This window comes from Gossypium arboreum, chromosome 1 (genome assembly GCF_025698485.1).
Source record: "Gossypium arboreum isolate Shixiya-1 chromosome 1, ASM2569848v2, whole genome shotgun sequence".
NCBI classification, from domain to species: domain Eukaryota; kingdom Viridiplantae; phylum Streptophyta; class Magnoliopsida; order Malvales; family Malvaceae; genus Gossypium; species Gossypium arboreum.
In genome coordinates, this window is record NC_069070.1 from 112149931 (window position 1) to 112162687 (window position 12757).

The 12757-nt window shown below is 30.9% G+C and overlaps 1 protein-coding gene across 1 annotated transcript; it reads left to right on the forward strand.

Moving 5' to 3' along the window:
* The first annotated feature begins 2444 nt into the window (after window positions 1-2444).
* Window positions 2445-6233, forward strand: LOC108480985 (organic cation/carnitine transporter 4-like). Its single transcript, XM_017784144.2, has 2 exons — window positions 2445-3095; window positions 4828-6233. The coding sequence occupies exons 1-2, from the start codon at window positions 2654-2656 to the stop codon at window positions 5991-5993; spliced, it is 1608 nt and encodes a 535-aa protein (XP_017639633.1). The 5' UTR covers window positions 2445-2653; the 3' UTR covers window positions 5994-6233.
* The last annotated feature ends 6524 nt before the right edge of the window (window positions 6234-12757 follow it).

Sequence of the window (12757 nt, forward strand, 5' to 3'; positions counted from 1 at the left end):
CGCTCCCAATGCATGTTATTGGCCTCCTATGTTCATTTTAGGGACGATATGAATGTATTTGAAAAGTTTTAAATTTGGATAGAAATTTACATCTCGATTTTATATGATTGCTTGTGTATAAGTCCGGTAGTGTCTCGTATCCTAGTATGGCGTTGGATACGGGTAAGAGGTGTTACACTTGGTTGAATCCTGAATCCACTCACCAAATTACAGCTAATTCTCTTCTTCCCTTTCAACACATGCATCTAATTTACAAGCTACGAATATGTGATAAATTAGGCCACAACCATAATAGAAAGTGGTAAGTCCCTCATACTTCACTAATGTAACTCATTGTAAACCCTTCCCATTATGTCTTAAAAAAATAACATGTCTTAATGGTTGTGTAATATCAAATAAAACCTGTAGCCTGATTAGTTCTCCCCAACCACCCTCTATTTCCTCCAATCAGTTGTAACTATCTTACCCATAGTACCCCAAGATATAAAGCAATGGATCTTTTCCTCCATCCTAATGGAACATTATAGATGCACAACCAATACAAACCAATGAAAAATCATAACTCCATAAGCTAAATTTTCCACAATCATACATGGAAAATAAAAGCTTATTAAAACACCATGGGCCCATCTATATAATATTTTTCTTACTCACCCTAGACCCAAACTTAATAAGAAACATATGAAAGGATAAAGATGTGAATATTACCATATATTTTGTGTGCTAAACACCTATGAAAACTTGTATCATTACAATTTTATTGAAGCTATTATTGAAGATAATTTTCCCGATGACCCAACAACTCCTTACATCCTTCCTCAACTCAATTTTTTTCAACTATGCCTTCAAAATAAAAAATTCATTCTTAGTAATCTATACACAGCCTAACAGGCTATTAATCTCTTCTACTATCTTTCCCTTCAAAGAAAATTCTAATAAGCAAAGTTTTTGAAGTAGAAAAAGCAAAGTAACTTACTAGCCCTCATAACACAAAAAAAAAAAAGATCACATTCAAGACATCCAATTAGCTTTCAAACCAAAATGTTACAACTGCTTGCTAGAATCAAGTTAGAAAAAGTAAAAGCTCGCCCCACTACCTAGACAAGTACAATTTTCCAAATTGATTAATTGTTTCAACAAGAAGTTAAATCTCCATAAGACAGTCATTTATGGATAATATGGAATAAAATCAAGGACAGAGCCCTTTCCTTAAACAAACTTCCTAAAAAGAATAGAAGAGTTATTCACTTAGTAGGAACTATCTTTCTCCCATCACCTTTCGTTGCCACATGACCATCCCTTCCAAAATTACCAATGAACTAGCACTATTACCTTATTTCTCCCACAGTAACTCATAAGGTAACCTTACCAAAACACAAAACTTGCCTTCTTGGTCATGTTGTTAGGCCCTCTCTCATACCCAAGGTACTTACCCACGTGCAACTGACCATATAACCACCCTAAGCTTCCCATATTAACTTGCTCTTACACTAATAACACATCGAAAATGACCTTTAATAGCCCTTAGTCATCACTCTAACATGAACAGAGGCCAAAAACCTCACTACCCAACTACTTCCATAAGAAAATTCATACTGAGCCCAATCACACAGCCGTATAAGGATCATAGGTCACCCTTAATCACTTAACTAGTACCACCCACAATCGAGCCACTCAAACTCCCACCTCTATGCTCGAAGAAGAGAGAAAACACTATGACAATACTCTATGCTACCAGTAGACATTGGGATGTCCAAAATACTACTAGTAGATATTAAGATGTCCGGAATTTTAAAAATTTCAGATCATTTCGATTAGGGTCAATCACAGGTTCACATCAAATTAAGTTCAAATCATTTAGGTTTAACGCTTGAGTATTTTGAATTAGGTTATATGAGTTTGAATCATCTTAAACTCGGATAAGTTCAAGTTTACATTGGATGGATTCAAGATGTTAGTTGTGTAAGGTCAAACATATGAAACCGGACCTAAATTTAAACTTAAGCCCTTAACTCTAGGCTTGAATCAAGCTAAGAAGTTAGTTTAAATCCAATGAAAAACGTGTAGTTTTATGCGGGTTTGGACATTTCTTTTTTTAATCCATTTCTTTTTATTTGAATTATTTTCCCATGCTATCATTATTTGAATTAATTATTTTAATCGAAACAAATTACAATGAATTCAAATTAAAAGTTTTTGTTGAGACGAAATCATATTTTTATTGAACAAGCTCTATCGTTTAAAACCTAATTGAAGAGATATAAAGGAATGCTCAAATAGTGTGAGACTTCAATTAATCACTTAACTCGCCGAAATATTAAATGATATTCAGTCTCTATTGCCGCCTCTTATGAGAAGTCTAATTAAACGTTTTCTTTTCTTTATATGGAAAGAAATATATGCAAATTACACACCAACTTTAGCTCTAATCTCAACCCTCCAAATCACCAGCGATTTCCTTTCCAAGTGTCATACCCACTAAATCAATGATTGGATAACTCTCCACGTGTCAAATCCACCACATCACACACCAGTTCTCACACTGATTCATATTACAACTTTCCTATATATAAGAACGTTGAGAAAAAAAGGCACTTAAAATAAACCAAACCGGGAGAAACTATAAAAAAGCAAACACACACCCTACTCAGTTATGGCTAACTCACCAGAATCAAATCCCATTAGCCATGGTTCCTCATTAGGAGCACCCTTGCTCGTCCCATCAAAAGAACCCGGATGGGATTCCGGGCCTGGATCCGAACCCCAGAAGGTTTGCATAGACGACATGTTGCAAAACTACTGCGGAGAATTTGGGTACTGGCAGCTGAAACACTTTGTTTTAACGAGCCTGGCGTGGGCCCTGGAAGCTTTCCATACTATGGTGATGATATTTGCAGACAGGGAACCTGGGTGGCGGTGTGTTGGAGAGTTAGGGTGTGATGAGAAGGAGAGCAACGTTTGTGGGTTGGAACCAGGGTCCTGGGAATGGGAGGGTGGTCCGGGGAGCTCCACGGTGGCTCAGTGGGGATTGGTTTGTGGACAGAAGTATAAGGTTGGGCTTGTGCAAGCCTTGTTTTTTGGCGGCTGCATGATTGGTGAGTCGTTTCCTGCTCTTCTTTCTCTTTGCTTTATATCTTGCCATCTTTTCAATAATGTTTTAAGCATTTTTCATTTTCTTCACTATATTTTCAAGCTATTATCTATCAGGGTCTAATATTCCTTTGTGCCTAACTCTTCCCCGAGTGGTCTTAAAATTACCTTAATTTTATGTACTCAAAAGGAAATCTCCGTCCTGCTGTCCTGGAAACAGCACATGGTGCAGTTAATGCATTTATGGACCAGAAGGGGGAAAAACAAACAAAAATACAAAGAATGGTGTGATATACAAAAATTAAGTCAGTAAATCTTGATTAATTATACCCCAAATTTATATATTTTTGGAGTGACAGGCATCAAGGTGAGGTTAATGCATATTACAAGAAAAGGAATATATTTAAGCAAGCGGCGGTGATTACTTATTTTATGCATGCATATGATATTAAATTATATTGTATAGCAAGCAAAGCATTGGTTGTCGTTTTAATGAGTTATTTCCCACTTGGAGCTTCCTGTCATGGTCATATGATTTGTAATCTGGTTCACATGTGAGAAATGGAAAATTTTAAATTTTGAAACATATAACTCATGATGGTCAAACTCTAGCTTTAATTTATTGCAAATAAGGACAAAGTGGCAATATTGGACCAACTCATATAAATAATTCTCAAGTGGAAAAATTTTAAAAAGATACTTACAAAAGATCACTATTCTCATAATAAGTTAAATTAATTTTTTTATAATGTTTAAAATTATTTATAAATATTTTTTTATACTCATATTAACATACTCGAATTTAGTTTTTTTTTGTATTTTCACAATATCTATCTTAACTGAGTTAAGATATTTTGTCTTTTCCTGCCGTGTATAAATTCTTATCTAATATTAAATGCTTATTTACTCTCTTTTTTCTGACTCGTCTAAACTTACACGGCCAAGAGCTAAAAATGTTGAATTCTCAACTATTAGTCATGGTGGTCCTCGAACAATTATTCCCCTGATACAATATCTGGAAAACATAAAGTGAAAGAAAATAATAATTGCAATCCTCTTAACCTGTGAAGAGGGTGAGAAATCTACCACGTCTCTTAACGTACTAAGAATAGTGTTATGAAGCCTTGTCCTCAAGAGAGAAACACCGGCTGCTTTTTGGCAATATGCAATATACTACAATTAAGTACACTTTTCTTCTTCTTTTCTTTGTCGTTTACCCTCATGTTGAAACCCAAATGATTTTGTTCCTTTTTGAATTTGTTATTCACTTCTCTTCTCAATGTGAAATCATCTAAATCCCTTTTGGCATTTTGATTATTTGATGAAAAATTTCAAGGGAGAGAGAGGAAAAGAAAAACAGTTCATGATTTGGAAGGTACAGTGCCGGAACATGAAAATCATGTTCTTTATGTCGATCACTTTGTGTATTGAATACATTGTTCATACTTCATTACATAGATGGCGTGTTCTACTTTCTTCAACTTGTGTCATCATGTCATGTGAGAGGTGGCGTCCCTATATCAACCTTTATGTATTTATGGCAGCTTCCCTTACGGAACTGGAATGTTAAAGTCATAATTATTGTGCCATGGACACCGCCGGCTTCACCATAATAGTAATCATTCTAAATAATAACTCATTACTGACACACTGAAATGCTGGAGAACTCTCTGTCGTAGAACTTCTAGTTTATTAAATTCATGACTGAAATTCAATGTTTTGGACACACATTTTCAGGTGCAGGGGTTTTTGGTCATCTATCAGATTCAAAACTGGGAAGAAAAGGTTCCTTAACCGTGGTCTGCATCTTAAATGCCATATTTGGTTGCCTTACATCATTAGCCCCTGACTACTCTACCTATCTCCTACTCCGCTTAGTAACGGGATTCAGCACCGGAGGTGTCGGCCTCTGTTCCTTCGTCCTGGCCACTGAACCTGTTGGTCCAACGAAACGTGGTGTTGCTGGAATGTCGACGTTCTATTTCTTTTCGACCGGAATCGCATTGCTCTCGGGCATAGCGTACATTTTTCCTTCATGGCGTGCGCTTTACGTTGCCTCGTCTGTCCCCTCTATCCTTTTCCTTGTCCTGGTGGTCCCTTTGATCTCTGAGTCCCCACGTTGGTATCTTGTTCGTGGGAAAATGAATGAAGCCATGAAAATTATGCGCACCATAGCTAATGCCAACGGACATCACCTTCCTGATGAGGTCATCCTTGCACTGGATGATGAATCTAATGATGCTTCAAATGGTAATCAAATTTGGGAAGCAGCAACAGTTGAAAAAGAAGCAATCAGTGGTTCCATTGTAGATGTAATCCGATCACCAATCACTCGAATTCGACTATTCTTAGCAGTGGGAATCAACTTCACCTGCTCCGTCGTGTACTATGGCCTTAGCTTAAATGTCGTCAACCTCGAGACAAACCTTTACCTCACTGTCCTACTTAACGCGGTAGCTGAAATGCCAGCATTCACCATAACAGCAGTTCTGTTGGACAAATTTGGAAGGAAGCCATTGGCAATTGGGACACAATGGTTTAGTGCAATCTTCTGCTTCATGGGGAGCCTTATGGGCAATGTAGGAATATCCAAAGTAATAAGAATGTGTTGTGGGCTTCTGGGGATATTCGGCATGGCTGGGACTTACAATTTGTTGTTTATCTACACAGCAGAGCTCTTCCCTACAGTGGTGAGAAATGCAGCACTTGGATGTGCAACTCAAGCAGCCCAAATGGGAGCTATATTGGCACCATTTGTGGTGGTTTTGGGTGGTGGTTTTCCATTTCTGGTGTTTGGGGTATGTGGATTGATTGGAGGAATGCTTGCATACTACTTACCAGAGACATTAAACAAGCCATTGTATGACACAATGACAGGATTGGAAGAGGGAGAACTTGCTTGAAAGTTGAATATATAAATGGTGTCAATTATTTGTCACCCAGAGCAGCTTCATTTCATCATTGAGCATTTAAAGTTTGCAAAATGGGATTTTCGCTGCAACAGAATCAGAAAAATCAAGATTTCAGTAAGGGAACAAGGGCAAACAAGTTTTATATGGTTTGAGATTGTTGATGAACGAAATATAGGAGAACCAAGTTGAATAAGCTTTGATGAACAATATACATATTGAATAATTTGATCTTTTCCTGTGGCAGAATTTGAGTGGAGCCCCAAAATTACAAATTGATCCTCATAATGATGAATATCTTTATTTTATCAAAAAAAAAAGAAAAAAAAAAGAAAGGAATCTCCGTACCGAAATCTACTTGCGTGGGCATTGGCCCAATGATATTGACATTGACTGCATTGATATGACAATGGATATTCTTGGCTAGGGTATTTTAGAAAAGTAACTCATCATCTAAAATATATATTTTTAGTGGTGTCATTGAATAAATTCACAGTATCAAATTGAAATGTAATTATATAGAATATTTAGAGATTTGACAAAGTTATTATTTTTCTAAATTGTAATATTTTTAATTTTGATCTATTTGTTTATTAGGTTTATTTCATTTTGAAATTAAGTTTAAATAAATATATGAGAATAACAAAAATAAAAATTATTCTCAATTTTTATTTGTTTAAAACAATAAACTTTAAAATTATATAAATTTTTATTTAAATTACCTAAATATAGTTTCCTTAAGTTTATCTAATTTTGACATTTTTAATTCATTTCTTAGCTAATTTAAATTTAGACAAGCTTAGAATTTTTGATTAGGTAATTTAAATAAAATTTTGTATAATTTTAAAGTTAAATTTTAAAAGAAAATAAAAATAGAAATTATTTAATTTTAATTTTAAAAAGAACAGATTTAACATGAAAATAGATCAAAAGTTGAAAACATTTAATTTAGTCTAACGATGTTGACAGGTGGCACATTTTTCCAACCTATTTAAAAAGAGTAATTGTTTCTTCAGGTCCTCGGGTATATTATGTAATCATATTTTAATCTGGTATTGTTAATTTATCAGGTAACACTACTAATTTTTTTTTTTAAAAAAGGGCAATCACTGGCCAATGATGGGGCGTCGATGTAGATGGTTTGTCTATGACACTGACAAGCACAGTAGAAATCAAGACATTTACATATATAAATTTTAAGTTGAGTCATTTTTATAATTAATTAAAATTTTTGAGTTAATTTAAAAAATAAGCCCCTTTGGTTATGTATTTCATTAGGACTAAATTTTAGGTATATGCCAGTTATAAAAATTAGAGTTTTGGCTTGAATTTTGTCATATTTAAAAAAAAATAGTACGTAATTTTATTTCTCTTTTCAAACTTTAAATACACAGAAACCCATTTAAAAACCTATTTAAAAAAAATGGCATATTCCTAAAATTTGGTTATTTTAGATTTTTTACTTTAATAATAGAGAAAACAACTAAATTAATATTTTAATAAAAATAAATAAATTAATAATATTTTGTTTTAAAGAGGCATCCATTTTCATCGACTTTTACCTTTTTATTTTATATATTTTAATTTTAAGTTTAAGGGTGCAAAAGTCTTCAAATTTTTAAAAAGCAATTAAGTCTTTATCTTTTTGTATTCATTTAGATACTTAAACTTTTAAAATGCATCAAAAGATCTTTAAATTTTTTAAAAAAGGTCATTAAGCTACTACTTTTTTTTGCACTAAATTGGGTACTTGAACTTTCAAAATGCATTAAAAGAACCTCAAACTTTTTAAAAAAAAAGCAATTAAGCCCATGTATTTATTAAAATTAGAAAAAATTAAAATTAAAATTAAAATCAATAAAAACTATAAATATTATTAAATTTTAATAAAAATTCATATATTAAAAATTTATTAAAAATTAAAAAATATATAAAATTGTAAAAATTATAAAATATATAGAAATATAAAAAATTATAAAATTTTATAAAGGCATAAGAAAATTATGCAAGATGTAAAGAAATATAAATTTTGTAAAAAATTATAAAAATTATCATACTAAAGAAGCATTTTATAAATTTTCTATAACTTTTATTTATTTTTATTTTTATATCACTTTTCGCCACATGTCAAATCAGTATTGCGATACGTGATGACTTTAATTGAAAAATCTAGGAGTCATTAATTTTTTATGATTTTATAAAAAAAATTTACTATTTTTATTAAAAACTAATTCTTAATATTTTTATTAAAATTTAATATGAGCAGGGACTTAATTACTTTTTGAAAAATTTTGAAGGTCTTTTTATGCATTTTGAAAGTTCCAAGTACCCAATTGAGTGGGAGAAAAAGCAAGGGCTTAATTACTTTTTTTGAAGAAGTTTGAGGGTCTTTTTGATGCATTTTGAAAGTTCAAGTACTCAATTGAGTGCAAAAGAAAATGAGGGGCTTAATTATTATTTTTTTGAAAAAGTTTGAGGGCTTTTTACACACTTAAGCCTTAATTTTATAATTTTATAATCACAAGTGGGTGGCTGTATAATTTTGAATTTCATACGCTATTTTATGGAAATTAAAAGTTAGTCCATTTACTTTAATTTATCATAATTTGATCTTTATATGTTTTCAAATTTAAATGTTAGTCAAATTATTTAATACTATCAAATTATTTACCTCAAAATCAATTGCTTATCAAATTCATACTCAAAGAATCAATCATGAATTCATATGTGGCATTTAGAAATTTTGATAAGTTAATGTTTTATGTTTTCTCAAGTTTTAATTACCTTTTATGTATCATATATGTTTCCTATAATCATACAATGTCTAGTATTGTTAAGTTTATTTTAAATGTCTGATTATGAATTTTTATCTCTTTACTTTATAAAAAATTGAGAAATTAATTTTTTACTTTAATTTGTTAAAATTTAATTCTCGTATATTATTAAAATTAATTCAATTGTTGATAAAAACATATAAACTTGAACCATTGACTCATTTCTAATTTGTCACATATAAATTATTGAATTGATAATTTTATTAAATTTAATAAAACAAATTGATCTTGATGTAAGTAATTTGATAATTGAATTTAATAGTATTAGGTAGTTTGGTTAACTTTTAAATTTAAGAACATATAAAATGAATTTATGATAAATTAAACTAAACGGATTAACTTCTCTAAATTTCATAAAATAGAGGTATGAAATTTAAAATTATACTACAACTAGTGAATATAAAATTATGAAACAAAAGTATTTAAATTTAAAAAAAAAGAAAAGAGAGAAGTCAAAATGAAAAGGGATATCACTTGACATTTTGACGTCATCTATTTTCAAATTAAAATATTTTTATTAATAATTTCATTTGACATGTTTTTCCCAATCTTTTTAATTAATTTTTCGACAATACAATGTTGAAAATAAATAAACAAGAGAATATTATTTATGTACAAACAGAGGCAGCTAAAGAAAAAATTGCTAAACAACCTCGAGATGCGGGAGATAAGTCATGGCGACATCATCTTTGTCGATTGAGGCTAATAAACTTTTATTTTGATTAATTACATGATTGTGAATTAGTACTTCAGTATTATCCACATGATAAAAATCGATGTGAATTTGCAAAATAAATATATGAAAGCCTTAAATATTTTGTTTATCAACATAGAATAAAATATTTCTACCCTCGCCACTAGGGTTTTTCCACTTTGATTATTGGTGTCCTCTTTTTGTATATTTTGATGGTATTTTCTGAAATTTTCTGAGTTAGAAGTATTCAAACTATGAATTTGATTATTAATTGAATCGAGTTATTATTAATTAAATTAATCAAAATTTTAAAATAAATTAATTTTTAAATCTATTAATTAACTGAATTAAATTCAATTAATTCAAATTTTTACATATTTTTCTTTTATTCAAATAAATTTTAAACATGAAAAATATTCATTACAATATTCTTTTTTTTTTAAACAAAAAAACAAAAACAAAAATAACAAATAACAAATAATACATTAACAACACTAAATCATAATCATAATAAAAACAATAACTAATGTCAAGTCTACATGCTTAAACAAACAAAAGGAAAATTGGAAGGGTGAAGATACGAAGAAGAGGTCAAGCGACTCCAATACTTTCAAACTTTGTTTTGAAAACAGACAAATAAAATTGTGGATTGAGCTAAGCATTAGTATTATTATCAATGCAAAAAAATATGGATTTGAATATCCTGAAGCACATTATACTACTATTTATAGGTTGAAGAAAGGTTATGAGTAATTTTAAGCATTGTGTAAAGAAAAAAATATGATCAAAATCTACAATGAAATTATTAAAAAAAAAAACTTAGGTGGCAAGATTTACACTAATTTTTGGTTAAGTTAAGGCTGCTTTTTTTATTTTTATTTTTTAATTTTTTAAAATATATATATAAATTTTAAGCTTATTATAATTATTTGTACAAATTTATTATGTTTTCAGCCCATTCTTTTATTTTTATATTTTGGACTTACATAATATATTGGACCTATCTAATATATTGGGCCTATAATATTTTATTATTAATAATTTAATTAATCGGTTAATTATCTGATTTTAAATTAAATTAACCGTTAACTGAAATTTTAAAAAAAATAACTGACTCCCACCAAATTAATTTTGTTGGCCAACGAATTAACCAAACTAATTTGGTTTGATTGGCTAATTTGATTAAAACAAAAATATGCACACCCCTACTTCAAGTTGAGATGTCATGGACGAGGAGATAAAAGAAAGTTGTATCCAACTTAGGCCCTATGTAAACCCTACACCTACATGGTTTCCTTTTTCTCTTTTCCATTGAAAGAATTGGCATGTGTATTTAATGAATTGTTGATATCTTGAATCCTCTCTTTCCATACTATTTAACTTTGGATTTAGTATTATGTCCTAGTCAATGGGGATGATATTATAGTTACAGGTAATTATGCTCGAGAAGTTCAATATACCATTGATGTACTCTTTTTTTGCTTAAAGTTCACTGTATCATTGATGTACGCTTTTCTCGGTTCTCCCTTAAAGATTTTGACCCGCTATATTATTATTTTTTTGTTGTGGAGGTTGTTCTAGTTCTAATGGTCTTTTTTTCTCTAAGCATAAGTATATCATGGATTTGATGTTGGATGTTGATATGGCAAATTGTAAAGGTGTGCCTATCCTCGTGACTTCTTACTTAGAATTTCTCATCTTCTACTAAAAATAACCTTGTTGATGCTTCTCTTTATAGATGTATAATTGGAAAGCTTCATTCAACCAAATGTCTCTTTTGCAATCAACAAATTACCTCAATTCGCATATACCAGGTATCAATCATGGGTAAGCAACCAAACATCTTTTGCATTATCTTCAACATACACCTAATTTTAGAATTAGGATTGTTCAAGATAATTGCAAATTCATTGCATATTTTAGTTCTGATTGGACTAGTGATCCCATTGATCAGACTTCTACCGTTGGCTTCATAGTTTCTATATTGGCAGCACATCTATTTATTGGTCATCCAAGAAGAAAATTTCTCATGTCTTGGTCATTAATTGAACCCAACTATCATGTTGTTACAACAACTATTTCATAAATAAATTGGCTTCAACGTCTACTGTGCAAACTTAGCTTTCCCTTTTTGTCATTCCAAGTATTTTATGTGACATTGTCAATACAATTTACATTTGTTCCAACTCAAATTTTCATAGTCGTATGAAACATGTGGTTATTTACTTTCATTTTGTTTGTAAACAAGCTCAACAAGGTGACATTGAGGTTAAACATCTCCATACTGCACATTAAGTTGATAATGTTTTTATGGAGCTATTGTTGCAAGCTTCCTCCCTTTAAAGTTATAAAGAATTAACCCGTGAATGAAACAAACAAGCAAATAAAATATAAAATCGAACAGATCGAACACACAAATTTTACGTGAAAAAACTCCTCAAATGAGGATAGAAAAATCACAAGAAAAAAGAGATTTCACTAAATAAAAAAACATTACAAAAATATGGAGAGAATCAAAACAAAAAACTCAAAACCCCAAATGAAAAAAAACCTTTCTAACTTAAAAATAGAATTCTCTCAATCTTAATATTTTCAAATGTGTAAAACCTAGAGTAACTAAGGACTATTTATAGGCTGAAATTCATAGCATTTATGACTAGAATATCCCTAGGTTAATCAGAATTTAAATGTGAAACTAAAACAGAGTTTAATTAAGAGAAAAAAATCGAGAAGCTTGAGAAACACGTCACCACGTTATGACGTGGCATTTGGTTGTTGGGATGAAGAACGACCGCGTCGTCGAGATGAAAGTCTTCTTCTCATCGTGACGTTGGTTGCATGTTGGGATAAGAAGTCTTCCCTCACTTTGACATCACTCACTATTATGGTCGAAATGCGAGGCATATTTCCACAAATATCAACCTTGACTCATATTTCACTTAACTCTTTTGCCAAGTCCTATTACAGGACCAATTGGATCTTTTTTGGATACTTACCAAGTCTAAGCAATGCATGAACTTTGAAACTGGAAGAATTTTTTTTCAACATGTCGGCTAGATTGTGTTCTGTACCAAATTTATGGATCTAAACATCCCCTTGAATGATTACATCTTAAAAAAATGATAACGAATGTATATGTGCTTTGTCATTTCTTGATGCATCTGATCTTTAGTAAGATGTATGACACTTTGACTATCATTGTCACACCTAGTTTCCTTTAAGACTGGAAA